The 16595-nt window shown below is 41.7% G+C and overlaps 1 protein-coding gene and 1 long non-coding RNA gene across 2 annotated transcripts; one reads left to right on the plus strand and one right to left on the minus strand.

Moving 5' to 3' along the window:
- Positions 1 to 2155: 2155 nt before the first annotated feature.
- mchr1b (melanin-concentrating hormone receptor 1b) lies at positions 2156 to 3124 on the minus strand (the record flags this gene model as incomplete). The annotated part of the gene is made up of 1 exon (XM_080723159.1): positions 2156 to 3124. Exon 1 carries the CDS (start codon positions 3119 to 3121, stop codon positions 2156 to 2158), a length of 966 nt encoding a protein of 321 aa, XP_080579285.1. The 5' UTR covers positions 3122 to 3124.
- Positions 3125 to 15205: 12081 nt separating this feature from the next.
- Positions 15206 to 15814, plus strand: LOC308283552. Its single transcript, XR_013961935.1, has 3 exons — positions 15206 to 15306; positions 15431 to 15458; positions 15581 to 15814. It is a non-coding gene; the product is annotated as an uncharacterized lncRNA (long non-coding RNA).
- The last annotated feature ends 781 nt before the right edge of the window (positions 15815 to 16595 follow it).

The raw sequence follows: 16595 nt of genomic DNA on the forward strand, positions 1-16595 counted from the left end.
TACTGTAAGTGATCATGTACTAGATAGCAGATGGTTGTTTAAATGTAAAGGATTCTGTTTTATGTACATTTGCCTCTTTTTAAGTTCTGTTCTAGCCACCTGGCGTCCATATTTTTGGGCATATCATCTTTCAAAAAACTAAGAAATAAGATTTAAAAAAAACTAAATGTAAAAAAACTGTGAAAATGTCAGAAGCTCACAACACATTTTGGTGCTACATGGAAGCTTGTACAACATCTATTTTCACAATTCTTCATACAATGATACAGTAGGGCATAAGTGGTTAAAACGTGAGAACAAATTGCATGCAATGGCCACTATAGAAGCTAGATATGAAAAGGAGATTTCTTTAATGGCCTTTGTACATGCTTTGGCATGACTACACATGATGGCATTTACACTCATCTTCACTGAGGTCACATATGATGTTAAAGTGTTTCATAAATAGTGATGCACAAAACTTTATGTAACACCGTTCTTTTATGTACAACATACAGTAAGACTAAGAAAACGACAATAAATCACGCACATCCGCTCACTAAAAACCAGGTGCCGGGCCAAGATCAGAATTCTTAACATAAGACTAACACATGTAACAAAAGTGCTATAATCATCAATTGTAGGATTGAGCATGATTCACACTCCAGAACATAGAGATTACATTAGCACATTCTAGGAAATTATGTGAATACATTTGATCCGTCTTCTGGTGTATTATTATCACATGGGAATCTTCCTCTGTAAATTTGCACTTTGCAAGGAGCTGAATTTTATTGGAAAGGAAATTGCTATTAATAATAACTGGTGGTCGTGGTGGACCTGGAATTATGATGAGATGACGAATAGTGAACAATGGCATTGATGGTAAAGTCATAAGACAAGCAATTAATTCACATAATGCTACTGTAATTGGATTCATTTCATAATGCTCTCTTGCGACCTAGTCAGTACTCTCGGGTTAATAAATATAGTGTGAAGGACAATTCTCTGAAAGCACTGATGCTACTCTCATGATACATTTTGAAAAGCTCTGATACATTTTGAAATAAAAACAAAGAAACAAACAAACAAAAGAAGACAAACAGTTTGTGCCAAATTTGTAAAATAATAGGCCTACGGTCTGTTATTGAATGAATACTATACAATAGGCCTACTATACCAACACTTATCCGGATTTGCATTAGACTTGATGTTTAACCACTTGAACCCCATGCAGCGTCCCTATTCTGGATCGACATTAGCCAAAAATAGCAGATCTACAAGCTCACAACGTGTCGCAAGAGATTTGGTGTAGATGGAAAAAGAACACACCTCAATGCAACTCAGGTCCATTTTACTGTGTACAATTATAGGGGGTCTAAAAGTGTTTAAACTGAAGTCATATAAATTCCTAAACAATAATGAAATATTCTGCGGCATGCATCCCTGGACATCCCTGGTGTCACGGTGCCCTATGATGCCCACGGCACCCACTTTGAGAAACCCTGACTTACAGTGTCTTCAGGTGACGGCTGAGAAAATCCTCATGTGGTGGTGGGCTGTTAGATGGCTATGGTGCACGGGTAGACCATGATGTTGCTGTTTGCTGCTCTCCAGTTAGTGAGGCCACTTTAGAGTACAGTCACAGGCAGGGGTGTCGCACCAAGTTCTGGGCCCTGGGTACAAGGATTCACTGCGGGCCCCCCATGAATGTTCTTCATAGGGGGAGGGGGTTTAACCCATTTAGACTGCATGGGAACGCATTATTACGCATCATTTTGTGCTTTAACTATTGAAAAATAGCAGATCTACAAGATCGCAGCGTGGCACCGAGTGCTGTGCTGCGAGCTTGTAGATCTGCTTCTTTTTTGAATATTTCAAATCCTCCTAAGGTTTTTTGAAAAACCTATGTTTCTATGTCAGTGGTACTCAAATCATTTCATGTGAAGGACCCCCAAAATGATATGTATTTGATTTGTTCCCTTAAAAAATACATATATTCAAAGATTTGCACACATTTTCATGACTTTTCAAAAATAGCAGATCTACAAGCTCACGTCGGTGCCAAGCTCGTGTCGGTGCAGCGCTGCGAGCTTGTGGATCTGCACCTTGGGCCCTAGTAACTCAGTTCCACTCTTCCCCCGCTTGTGACGCCCCTGGTCACAGGCAGCACATTTCAGAGTAGTTCCCTGGATGACGGGGACTGATGAGACACATCTGTTGCCGTCCTCAGAGTCATACCATCAGCCATGACCTCCGGTTCCACCCGGAACACCCGGGGTGTTTGCCGAATCGCTACGATGAACTGTCTCTTAAAGGTCTCACTCAACACGATGTAGAGGAATGGGTTAATGCAGCTGTTGGCGTAGCCCATGCTAATGGCAATATTGTAAGCGTACAGGAAAGCAAACGACGGCCGCTCGATACCTAGGTGTGCCAGCTGCAGGATGTAATAGGGAGCCCAGCAGATGAAAAAGGCCAGGCATATAGCCACCGCCATGCGGGTCACCTTGCGTGTACGTGTCCTCAGACTGCGCTGAGGCAGGGGGGCCACTGTGGCTGACATGTTCTGTAGGATTTTGGTGAAGCCCACGCAGATGACCACCAGAGGCAGAGCAAAGGCCAAGAAGAACTGGTAGAGGGTGAACCAGTATTTGTCCGTGGTGGGATGGGGCAGCAGCAGGGCGCAGCTGACAGAACCGTCCTGGAGGGGCATGAGACCAGCGTACATCCATACCGGGGTGATGGACACCAGAGAAAACAGCCACACCAGTGCCACCGCTATCTCTGCCATGAGGGGGGTTCGAACATGGTTGAAGCGTATGGGGTGGACTGTTGCCAGGTAGCGGTCAAATGTCATGACAGTGAGAATGTACGTGCTGACGATCTGACTGTTGGAATCGAGCGCGGTGATGACGGTGCACATTGTACCACCGAAGCACCAGGAGCCATTGCCCACGAGCTGGTGGATGAGGAAGGGCATGCCGAGGAGGAAGAGGAGGTCCACGATGGATAAACTGAAGATGAAGATGTCAGGTGCTGTCTGCTGTGCCCAGAACTTGGTCTTCTTGACGATGGTGTAGATGACGATGCAGTTTCCAATTATCCCAAAGACGCAGATGACGCCAAAGATGCTCGGCATGAGCACATTATCATAGGACTGGTGGACAGTTTCTGGTGGAGATGAATTAAAGGGGGAAAGAATAATTATTGACATACAGACAGACAGAATGTTACTGTAGGTGTTATTTTGAAATGACTTTCAAGTGGTTATTTCTAGTACTGCAACACAATTTAACCGTGCGTTAATAATTTTAGGACAGTGCTAACATCTGGCAGGATCAAATCTGGGACCTTTATAATTAGGTTGGCCTTCTTCTTATGTGTGTGACTGTGTGTGTGTGAGTGCATGCGTGCGTGCGTGCGTGCGTGTGTGTGTGTGTCTTGTCTGCTTTTTCTTATGTTACTGCAGTTGATTAATTTTGACCCTCCTGGTCAAAAGAAGTTACAGACAACTATTGTACAGAAATAATAGTTTTGGTCTAATGGGTTACCATAGGTTACTCAAATTAATCACAAAGCTCCATTCATCTCTAGAATGGATTGGCCCATTAACAAAGGGCCATTTATCTTATCAACTTCACAGACCACTAGAAATTGTAAAATAGGCCTACTCGTTTTATTTGACAAATTCAAGTTCAAGTTACTTTTATTGCCACACAACCAGGTTGGTGGTATTTGGTTTCAGTAGACCTACATCAATTTGTTGCAGCTCTGACAAAACAAGGAACAAGAGTAGACCTACATGACAACAAGTTGCCTATAGGCTACATGCAATTGCGGAAAATTGCGGATGGATGTTGCTGCCTATTAGGCTATATAGCAAATAATAGCATATGATGATAACTTGCAGTGGCAGGTCATATCCTTTTCTTGTTTTTGTTAAGGCTCTAAACAACCAAATCAAAGTAACCTAATAGCGAGAACGAAATGAAGCAGTTAACTCACCGTTCATTAGAATCTCAGATGAATTGGGGGAGAAAGAGGAATTCGTAATATATCCAAAGTCCATCTCAAATGGCTCTGAAATCGTCAACTACGCTACAGAACGATTGGTTTACTAACTAAGCTATTCTGCGCGCTTAAACGGTCCCCCAAATCCCAGAGCTATATCCACAATGTTATCGCTTGTCAGCTGCACCGAGCATGGACCAGGACCACCAGCACAGCCAGCCCGCTCCCTAAGGTCTGCAAAAGGCTATCCATTAACGCAGGAATTCCCGCACAGCACATATAGATACGGCTACGTGTGTGCATCGTGTGCGTAAAAGGCTGGATCGCGCTCAGAGCGCGTATCGCCACTTTGGGCGTGTTTTAAAGTAATTCTGGTTATACCGCGTGGACTTCCATAGTGGACTACATCCAATGATGTCAAAAGCGTAACAGGTGTATCAGGCAACGGCCGGGGGATGTTAGGGAGTTGAGTTGAGGTATCAATTTTGTTTGACTCAGTTCCCTTCCTTAGGTCGGCTATTTGACAATTTGGCTAGCCGACTAGTAGCCTAGTAATGATGTTATTATGCAATATCAATCTATCTACGATCTTTAAAAAATATATCTGTTGGGCTATCGCACCTTTCACACACAATTTGCAAAGTGCTTTACAGTAGCCTACAACAGCGAATAAATAAATCCAAGGTCAAAGAGCATAACATAACACAACAATTTATAAAATATAGCTGCAAGCAGCGATAAAGTGGCCAAGGCAGAAAAAGCAGGAAAGCAAAAAAGCATCAAGGGAAAGCAAAGAACAAATCAAAGAAAAACTGGAAGCAGTGTTCTTCCGAACAGGTCTCCGGCAGGTCAGGTGTTTTTTGTTTGTTTTTTTTGGCCTAGTGGTGACTATAATAGGCCAAAGTGAAAAGGGTACCACGCAGGGCAGGAATTTCACGGCGGCCACGACGGCCATGGCCGTCGTTGCCCCTCTCTTTGGCCGTGTGCCCCTCGAAAAATGACATGCTCAAACGGCCACAGTGGCCGTGGTGCCCCTGCTGTCCCATGCAGTGCCCATGCAGCGCCCACAGCAGTTCACAATTTCATTGAGGAATAAAGAGGAGACGAAAATGTAACCCTAACTACAAAATTACGGTCAAACACCTGCTGCTTTCTGACATGCAGTGGCAGATAGAGGCGGGACGTTCGCGAACGAATCGAGTCTTTTGAACGGCTCTTTGATATGAACGATGGGATCCGGTTCGCAATCGCAGTATAGGGAGCCGTTCCTTTAATGAACAACAGTGGTGGGAAAAGTACAACAATGTAGAAATACTCTGCCACAAGTTGAAGTTTGGAATAAAAAATGTAGACTACTTGAGTAAAAATATCAAAGTATTGGTATCAAAATGTAGTTAAAGTAGAAAGTACTTATTATGCAAAATGTCCCATTTCACAATTTTTCCAATGAATAAAATGTAGGGGGAAAGAACATTTGAAAATAGCAGATCTACAAGCTCACAGCTTGTAGATCGGCTATTTTCAAATGGCAGGTAGGCCTATGTACCTATTATGTCCGAAATAAATGTATATAGGGTTGAAGTGATAATTATAATCAAAATCTACAAAGTAACTACAACTAGTGACTAGAATGAGCCAGTCTTTTGAACGGCTCTTTGAAATGAACGGATCCTAGAGATCCGGCTCACTTCAAAGAGCCATAAATCCCATCTCCAGTGGCAGAGCGCACGCACACACGCAGAGAGAGAGAGAGAGAGAGAGAGAGAGAGAGAGTGAGAGTTGAATGGACACACAGCAGTAAAAGTTACAAAACTACTAAGCGACGATGTTTATCTGTCACAGAGGCATGGAGGATGTTTGCAACATGTTCCAACGTTATCAAGCCATACGTCCAACACGCGACAAAATAAAGGAATATATAAGGCTAGAACAGGGAACCAGCTGATGTGATGGAAATAATCCCCCCGCGCAGATGTGTGGAGACAGAGAGAATGTGAGTGAACGGCTGTGTACACGTACCTGAACTCTAGCATTAGGCCCAAAAAAAAGAATCCATACAAAAATGTTAAATCCATGTTGGTCTACTGTTAGCCTAGCGTGTAGCAACAACAAACACAAACTCAAACGACTAGCCCCCTTGTTTGCGTGCGACGCTCACGTGTATGCACGTGCACGCGCGGGTGTGTGTGTGTGTGTGTGTGTGTGTGTGTGTGGTGTACATGCTTATTTACCTATAGGCTACTGGACTGGTGGTTCTGCAACTTCTGCAGGTGTTGTTTAGTAATGTTAGGCTGTGGCTACTGGGTTGTGGGTTCAGTTGGATGAACTGGACATTGTCTACTAGCTGGTATTGTCTTACTGTACTGTACTGTACTGTATGTAATGTACTACTGTAATGTACTGAGATCAGTTGGTTGAATAGACATTGGTTATATAACCAGGACAGGTGTTCTGTGTTCTCTTGTACTGTATTCCTAAAATAGTTTTTTTCATCAAAAGGATGAGAGGAAATGTTGTGTGAAATAATTATGATTACATGGCATGGTAAATAAAGGGGTAAAATAATTGTCATGATGACTAAAACTAGTCTAAAATGTCAACAGTTTTTGTTTGTACTTAATCTTTAAGCAAAATTAATTATGACTGTCGAGGCGTGGACTTAAAATCACTGTTTTAATTGATGGCCTTCTTGCCCTGGCACTTGGCCTTTGTGCCCTCAAAAATTTGACAACACTAAAGGCCAACTGGCCTTGCCCCTAAAATGACGAAATTCTAGGCCTGCTACCACGTGTTCTTGGGCATTTCACAGCAATCGGACGCTGCATGCAGGATTTGAGACATGTTGTTCCAAAAATGTGTTTTGCAAAAATTGACCCGCTGGTGGTGCTATAACAGGCCAATGTGAGAAGGGTGGCATCTGTTCCTTGGCCTAGTGGGAATGTGTGTGCAAAATCTCACACTGCATTTTGTTCAAAAAGGAGCAATCCTGCAAACCTTGGAATTCAATGTTAGCCAATTAGATAGAATATGATATCTGACAAATCCGTCATGATCACATCACTGTAGAGATACTGTGTACTGATTTGTGTGATTTTCGGATAAAATCTGAAGGAGTAATATCGAAGAATGTGTTTTACATACTGTAACACTGGTGGCGCTATAAATGGCAGATGTGAAAAAATGCAGGGAACAGGTTTTTCCTTGGCCTCTGGGAAGTGTGCATACAAAGTTTTACACTAATCGGTGGTTATAGGTAAAAGCACAAATTGGCCTCTACACAACATGTATGCAAAAGACTGTAGGCCTATATGCAACAGACATACAAAACTGTGATACTATGCACCTGGACAGTTTGCTGATGTCCATAGTAAGCCTTGCTGAGCTATGAAGACCATATGAATTGGCCGGGCCATGAATCTCATAGGGCAGGAGCCTATCTCCTATTTCTGTAGCGTAAGGCAGCTTGATGTACAAGTACAGCCCCTGGACATGACACGAGTATGTCGCAGGGAGTTACCCCCAATCTAACCCTTGATGCTGAGTTTCAAGCAGGGAGGAACTGGGTCCTATTTTTTAGAATCTTTGGTATGACGCGACCCGGGTTTGAACCCAGATCTCCCAGTCTCAGGGCAGACACTCAAACCACTAGGCCACTGAGCTGGTACATGATATCATTGCAATCCTTGGAAATCACAACATAGGTGTAGACATGACAGTTTGTATTATAATGCTTGTTTCAGGAGTTATGATGCAAAATACATTATTTAGTAATGGCGGATATTAAAATATGCATCAAGGGGGGTTGGGGGACGTTTTTAGGAAGGCTCCATGTCAGACATTGTTCAAGGAACCAAACTGTAAAGTCTACCAAATGTCATGGTTTTATGCTTATATAAACCCCAGGTGGGATTCGATTCAACGACGTTCTGCATGAAAGGCATATGCCCTGACCACTACACTAGGCAGCCACAGGATCTGTTAACCATGTTTGTTTAAAAAAAAAAGTTCTATGTAGGCTGAGTGCCTTGATTTTATTGATTTCTTTTTTATATTTTGGAGGCTTGGGGTGAAATCAATCTGAGTAAATGTAATCTGAGTATTTCTGACATTTTCTTTTACTCAGAACAGAAAAAAACGGCTGGTAGAGAAGGGCTCATTTTAAACATGAAGGTGATCTGGAGTTAGATCAGACGTGTCAACATTAAAGAGTTTGACATACGCACATGCCATGGGCATCCAGGATGTTAACATTAACTCAACCCGACGTGGGGTTTGAACACTCAATCATCCGTATACCAGGCACAGGCACTGACCACTACACTACAGCAGTCACACATAATAGACCTGTCATTTAAAAAAAAGAAGTTTCATGTAATGTACTTGACGCCTTCTTTCGAAATGATATAGCGCCCCCCTTTGGCCAATTGGGGTAAGATTGGTTTCAGTGATATTTGGACTAACCCTCTACAGTAGTTCATCATGAAAATTTTACTTTGCATGTATGTTTTAGAGGCAGAAGAATAATTTGCATAAAACTGCAATATTGATTGAATTATTAAAAAAGCTTGTTTCAATTTAAACAAAATCCGATCTGACAGATCTTTAGATATTGGTCCAAAGTTAATGTAAAAAAAGTTCCGGAATAAAAGCGGGTTTAAGTGTTTTACAAACTGCTCAAAATGGCGGAAAATCTAAGGGCGGAGCTTACTTAACAAAGACACAGATGTCTTCCGCTTGAGTCAAGGCACGCGTGTAAGCAAGTTGCATGTCTTCAAACGAAACGAGGCATGACTTATGCCCCTTTAACGTTTGAGTTTTCAAACGCTTCGTATAGCGCCCCCCTTTGGCCAATTGGAGTAAGATTGCTTTCAGTGATATTTGGACTAACCCTCTACATATTTGCCAAATGCCATGAACGTGTCACTTTGCAAGTATGATTTAGAGGCAGAAGAATAATTTGCATAAAACTGCAATATAGAGTGAATTATTAAAAAATAATGTTTCGCTTTAAAAAAAATCCGCCGCGACATATCTAACCGTATTGGTCCAAAGTCCATGTAAAAAAAGTTTTGCGCACGTTATGCGAAAATCCCAGGAGGAGATAGATTTTGACTGTTTTTCATATAATTCAAAATGGTGGGAGAAGTAAAGGTCAGAGGTCAAAAGTCAGAGCGTAAAAGTTGTTCGGCATGAGGAGACACATAAGTGTATACAGGTTTCATTGCTGTTCCTCAAACACAGAATGAGCTATATCTGTTCAAAGTTTGCACTTTCGAAGGCTTCCTACAGCGCCATCCTTTGGCCGATTGTTGCGAGCTTCGCGTTTTAGCCGTTTGGCATAGTCCTCTGCCATACTGCCGAGTTTCGTAAAAAGCGACTGCACGGTCTAGCCGCTAGAGAAAAAGTGGCGGAAGAATAATAATAGTTATGATGAAGTCCAATATCAATGAGTGGCCATTTGCCACTTCGTGGCCTTGGCCACTAATAAAATGAAAAAGATGTGCGATAACTCAGTTTTGCTTGCAGTTTCATATTCACTCACTTGTTTATGACTGAGTTTGTAGGCCTACTAACTGGTTGATGCCAATGACCCCCTTGTCAATAGTTTGAACATGTAAGCCTTTTTTTCTCCACACAACTCCTTTAGGTAGCCTATATTAATTACATAGTTCAATGGTTTTCTCTTTTAAAGGGATATTTCACTTTCAAAAAAACTTTTGGTAATTCTATCATCTAATCAGGCTTTTATGAACACCCTGAACAGTTTTTAATTTGCTTGATTGAATATTTAGATATTTGATGTAAATGTTACCAGGCCCTCCAGGCCCAGGGCCTCTCCCCACACACAACCATTGTAACTTCAAACTTTATTTTAACCATGATCATTAAAAACACCCATTCTTTTTTTCTGGTGACTCATATTACCCTCCTAATATGTGAGCAGGCCGTGTTTTTTCGTTTATTCATTATTCCTTTCTTCATTTATTTTTTATAATAATTTTTTTGTATTTCATTTTTTCCATTTTCCCAAATAATTATTAAAATTAAATGAAAAAAGTTATCGAAAAAACACAGCCTGCTCACGTATTAGGAAGGTAAAATGAGTCACCAGAAAAAATAATGGGTGCTTTTAATGAATCTATCATGGTTAAAATGAAGTTTGAAGTTACAATGGGTTTGTATGTGGAGAGAGGCCCTACCACTGCTCCCTGTTGAAAGTGGAATATCCCTTTAAGAAGTATGTTCATTTCTTTGTCATATTCCTTAAACACATAACATCTGTCAAGTTTGTTTCATTTTCCCCCTGCCAAGATGGTTTTGGAGTTTTCTATTTGATTTTAGTACCTGCTGGTGAGTACTGAGTACCTATTGCACCTTTCCCAAAACATCAGCACTGACTTGGTCCTTTTAGGATCTCTTGTTTATTTTGTAGAAAGCCCCAGCAGCAGATAACACATGGATGTATTGGCCAATGGCCTTCCTCAGTTAGTACTGTGTTTTAGTTGTCTGTCATTTAAAGGGACCCCACTTTAAACTATAAGCAGTGCTCTTTCCGAGCACAGGTCTCCACCAGGCCAGGCGTCCTGGTGGCGCTATAACAGGCCAATGTGAAAAGGGTAGCATTTGTTCCTTGACCTAGTGGGAATATGTATGGCAAATTTCACGGTAATCGCAAACTGTGTTGATGAATTGAGGCAAACTGAGTAATCCTGCAAACTTTGGAAGCCAATATTAGCCAATTAGCTTGGAATATGAAATATCAGACGGATCTGACTTGATCACATGACTATAGAGATACTGTGTACTGATTTGCATGATTGTTGGAGAAAATCTGATGCGTAATAGCAAAGAATGTGTTTTACATAAATTGTCCTCCTGGTGGCGCTGTAAAAGGCAAATGTGAAAAATGCAGGGCAAAGGTTTATCCTTAGCCTCTAGGGAGTGCGCATACAAAGTCCCACTTATCGGTGGAGTTAAGAGTTAAAGGTAAAAACACAAATTGCCCTGTTATAGCGTCACCATGAGGCTGATTTGAGAAATTTGAAGTGGCATTTCTTCCTCGGCCTAGTGGGAACGTGTGCACCCAATTTCACCAAGATTGCACGCTGTGTTCATGATTTGAGGCATTATTTGTTCAAAACGGAGCAATCCTGAAAACTTTGGAAGCCATTTTATAGCCTATCAGGATGGAATATGGAAAATCGGACAGATCCATGTTGATCACATGACTGTAGAGATACTGTCTACCGATTTGTAGGATTTGTGGACAAAATCTCTAAGAGTAGTGTACAGAAATGTGTTTCGCAAACATCGGCCTCATGGTGGCGTTAGAACAGGGCCATTTGAAAAATATGGGGCAGAGGTTCTGAATTGGCATCCAGGGAGTGTGTGTGTGCAAAGTTTCACCGTGACCAAGCCAACGGCGCCGGAGATTATTGCTGGTAACAAACTGGAAGGACGCACACACACGCGTACACGCGCGTACGCACGGAGCGAAAACATACTCTCCCCCATGCCTTCGGCTGGTGGAGACAATAAGCCCCAAAGCTTTCTTTCTGTCTTCATCCTTTTAGTTGACCTTGTATCAGTGAACTGTACTGTCCTGTACCCTTTCCTATGCAAACTTCTAATATAGTAATCAATCAATCAATCAGTGTGAATGAAACATACCTGAACCTGACATATGTGTCACTTACATAAGGGACCTATATTGGTGCCTCGCACAAAGCAGTCCGGGTGCAAACACATGTCTGGTTGTCATATCATAGTTTACACAAATTGGTCAAAACAAGATATGGAGAATTAAGAAAAGAAAAGAAAAGTAGACCATAACATGACAGTAATCCATTTCTTTTGTTTCACAATTTTGAGGGGGAAAAAACAAACAAACAAAAAACCAGCCTGTTCCTTGAGAACATGTGCAAAAGAATAGCTGAGTCATGATTTGAGCAGGGAGAGGCCTTGAACCTGTTCATGGACAATGAACAATGTTTATCTCTATTTGAAAGTAGGGAGTATGTCTCCTTTTGCTGAACTAAATGTCTTCTATTTGCAACATTCAGTTATGTATGAGGGTGGCGATGGGGGGGGGGGGGGGGGGGGTCACAAGGTGAAACCACAACACTGCACTGTCACCTTCTTCTGTGTTAGCTGTTCTGTACAAATGGAACCAATGAGTTGAATTAACACTGAGGATTTTACAGTAGCTATATTGGTGTCCCAGGGATGAAAATGGGGGTCTGTGGCCTAATCAAATGTATATCAAACTGGGGGGGGGGGGGGGGTCAATGAAATAAAATATAAAAAAGGTTGAGAATGAATAACAGTACTAATATTTGTCCCCCTTCAGAACACTTGCGACCCAAAGGGCCCAGGTCGAGTAGCCTGGTGTTGGTTGGGTAAACCATCTTGGTTGCGTGAATTCACATTTTCACGTGTCTTCTTGTTGAAGACTCATGTGAAAATGTGAATTATTGTGACCAGGATGGTTTACCAGGCTACAGGTCTAGCACACTGGCTGGAGGGGGCATGACATTCTGTTATACCTCCATTACCCCAGGAAACTATGGTTGGGGACAGAGTGAACCTATGATGCGTGTCTGTTTGCTAACATCCATGGGAATTGAACAATGGGTCCGAACTTGGCCTGAAAAACATTGAAGTGGCAATGGCCTTGATGGTGACATTTCTGTACCAGCCCTGACTAGTGTCCGGCAAAAGGCTACATGCTTGCAAGGTGTAGGAGATGACGCACTCTCTCACATGCTCTCAAACTCTTAACACACCTCCTATTCGTCATTGAAACGCAGTCTTATATATCACAATTTGCGGAAATTCTGCAGAGGAAAGAATCTTAAATTGAAACAGCAAGCCAGGTAAGAGTTTTCTGGCCTTAAATGTTTTAAGTGGTCATTTGCAATGAACCTGTGGTGTTGGGTTATCTGTGTGTTCCTTACAATGCCTCAGTGAGACTCAATTAACTCAAATGTATTTGCACACTTTTACATTTCAACAGGTTTGTGTGTTATGTGCAAGATGCAGCCAATGGTGGTTTGGGCTCTTCTGTTGGTGTTCATACCAATTGTTGATTCTAACAGCAGCACAGGTAAATCGTCTCTTATGTCCTTATAAACATTGGTTTGTTTATTCAGTAACCACTTTAAATGCTGGCATATAGAGTAAATACTATACTAGACTGTTCTTTTGTTCATGATACCACATACCGGTATCTGTTCGGTACAGTTTCTGAACAATACAGTTTCTGAACTACCTTAGTGTACAAAGAATACTGCATATACTGTGTGAAAAGAAATATTGCATTTGGTGAACAACAGCTTTTACAAGGTTATCGGCTCCACCCTGTGAGCAAGTCATGCCATCTAAACACTGCCATGTTGTTGCTGTGAGATACTTATGCACTAGGCCTATGCCTATTATTTTAATAAATACAGTGAAATTACAAATGCACATTTAAAAAAAAAACGAGTGCAGATATTATTATTATTAGACTATTATTATTATATTACTAATTTGTTCTCCAAACTATATTTATATATTTTTGGGAATTAAGCTCAGCTCAAGGAGACCTACTTCAGAGACCCTGGCTTCACTGAAACCATTGCCCCACACCAGGTCCAACTGGGCTCTGTCCTGTACGTCCAAGTGCACTTGCACGTACAGGACAGAGCCCGGTTTATTGCAGAGGGAGTGGGTACTGAGTGGGTGCTGGTCCTGTTCGACGTCTGGACACCTCACTCCTGCAAATCCAAGGACCCCACGGCCCCACGAACCTACCTCATTCGAGAAGAGTAGGTCTACATACAGTATGCGCAGTTGGCTTGTGTTGTGTGTGTGTAATTGAATTGAAAGAGAGGGTTGCTATAGCAGTGGTGGGCAGTAACTATAGCTACATTTACTTTTTGCAGGCACATGACTTTTACTCAGCTACATCTATTTAGGCCTGTTGTAGGCTTAATTTTGAATTAACCACTTAGAATAAGTGCTATTTCAATAGTGGAAAATAGTCGATCTACAAGCTCGCTATATTTTCATGATTAGGCCTATACGCCTATTCCTGAAAATCTCTTCGCTAGCTTACAGCAATGGTAAATGGTGCCTTTATATAGCGCTTTTATCCAAAGCACTTTACAGAGATTGTGCATTACATTCACCCATTCACGCACACATTCATACACCGGTGGCGGAGGAAACCATGCAAGGCACCAACCAGCTCATCGGGAGCAATGTGGGGTTCAGAGTCTTGCCCAAGGACCCTTCGACATTAACTCAGGGGGAGCCCGGATTCGAACTGGGAACCCTTCGGGAACCCTTCGTGCTCTAATAACGGTTTCTCTACCCCTGAGCTATGCGTTGATATTATTAAAGAAATTATTTTTTATTAATACAATTTAATTTTAAGTATGTTAACAATAACATATATATATAGCCTTTAATTGGGGTGGTTATATTCTGCCAATTAGATCGTGTCGAAGGTCATTTCTCACCTAGACACAGGACAGGATCTGACACAAATTTTGACCTGATTGTCAGGATTACATTTAAATGTCAGCACTTAAAAGAGAAAAGTTACATGTAGTGCAGCTTGAAGCATATCTGTCCACTACTGGGTGCTAGTAGCAATAATGTGAGAAATTCAGTTTAGTAGTTGGTGTCTCTTTGAATATAAAATCCATGAACCACTTAAAACCAACAAGAATGAATGATTTTTTTTAATTTTTTTTTAGTGGCATTCCACCTAGTGGCCTATATCCCCCATGGGATTACGACACCTTTTGATCAAATATCTTTGTTGAGAACAGCCAATGTGATGTGAATTTTTGAGCGGTGGTAAACCGCTCCATAGAGTGGCTGTGCGCGTGTCTATAGCCATTTCTCCTCAGCGTTTTGCCATAGCAATGTGTGTGTGTGTAGCCTGTACATCCTAGACTTATATCCTAGTCTGAAGACGTTATGCAAGCACGACCCCACTCACTTCACATTGGGTGTGATTTTTTGTAGATATTTTGCTTGTAGATCTGCATTTTTGCCAAATGTTCAAAACCCCCAGAATAGGGTTTCTGCGTTTGAATAACGTGAAAGACCAAAGGATGAAATGGTGAGGTACCATGTTACCATGTGCAACTTCTTCTCTCCAGGTGTCCTGCCATCCCTGAGGTGACACTGCTGGAGAGCGGCTCTTCCCTCCGGGGTCGTTACTCTGTCCTGAGGAGCTCAAGGAATGGAGTCCTGACACAATTCCCTAAAAGTTACTTGCTCAAATTATGTGACCCAACAGCCACCGTCTGTTCTCCTGTAAGTTTCAAACTGGCAACACGGTGAAAAACTGAATATAGGCCTAGCCCAGACGTTGCATACTGTAGATGTTTTGAAGATCTGTAGTGATTCCTGTACTCCCATGTGCTCACTCCATTCACAGGTTTGCCCAAAGCGGACACCTGCCTTCTGTGAGTAGGCCTATCTATTTTAACAATGTGAAATAGTCCAAGGATTTTAAACACTGACATCGGAGAAAAAAAACGTTAGAGGGAACTAAAACGTGTTTTCTCTCTTGGCGCTGGGTGTTCAGGGCCCAAAAAAGAGCTGTAGAGGGGCCTGCACTCCTGCCTGCATGCATGGTGGAGAGGGACATGATGAAGTAGTCACCACTAGTACACGAACCAGGCGGCCCCACATGGACGGAAGAAGACTTTGTAGTGGTGTTTCAGCTGTGTAGATCATCATTACTATGGCAAACTGTTTTTATCATGTAATCAATTCACCCTCTCATCTGTAATATATGTTTTAGATATCCAAAATCTTGTTTCTAGTCAAAACTCCAATTTCACTATAGTCATAATTGTAATTAAAGATATCCATAATAACAATCTTACTGGCAAAACATATATAATTCAAGATATCCATAATGACATTTCTGATATCTTTAAATCCTAAAAGCATAAGTGCCCATTTTACCATTTAATAGCTGACTGGATATTTGTAGGCTACTTTTCAGTTCCTATAAAGTAAATGTAAATGTTAAAACAGCTTGCTATACATTACACACAATCCCCTCTTGTCTTGTACTACCCCCCCCCCCCCCCCCCCTGTACTGTCATGAAACTGTACTTTCTCCTATGCAAACTTCTAAATATTTTTTTTGTTCTTCAATCACCAATGCCTGGTGTACAAGATACACTACACCACTATGATACCCAAATACCTGTCAAAATACTTTATAAACGTTAAGGATGTCCATAATTACAACACCAGAGGCAGTGCCACAGATCACTTTCAACCCAGAGTCAAAACCAACAAAGGGTCAAACTCGTTCTTCTGCTATACCACCAAAATGTGGAAAGCCTTACCAAAGGTCATAAAGGAGTGTGGATCACTAGCATCCTTTAAAATTGCCCTGAAAAACCACTTACAGGCAGCAGCTGTTCGCAACTGGTAAAAAAAAAAAACCCCAGCCCAGCCCTACCCTCCCCTGCCCCTTCTTTGTATATACTTAGCCTACTGTTTGTTTAGACTAACTGTTTTCTTTTTTACATATCTACTGCATAGTACTGTGTTCTATTCTTCTGTCATTCAATGTTATATGT

This window comes from Nannobrachium achirus, assembly GCF_963921795.1.
Source record: "Nannobrachium achirus genome assembly, chromosome: 4".
In the NCBI taxonomy this organism is placed as follows: domain Eukaryota; kingdom Metazoa; phylum Chordata; class Actinopteri; order Myctophiformes; family Myctophidae; genus Nannobrachium; species Nannobrachium achirus.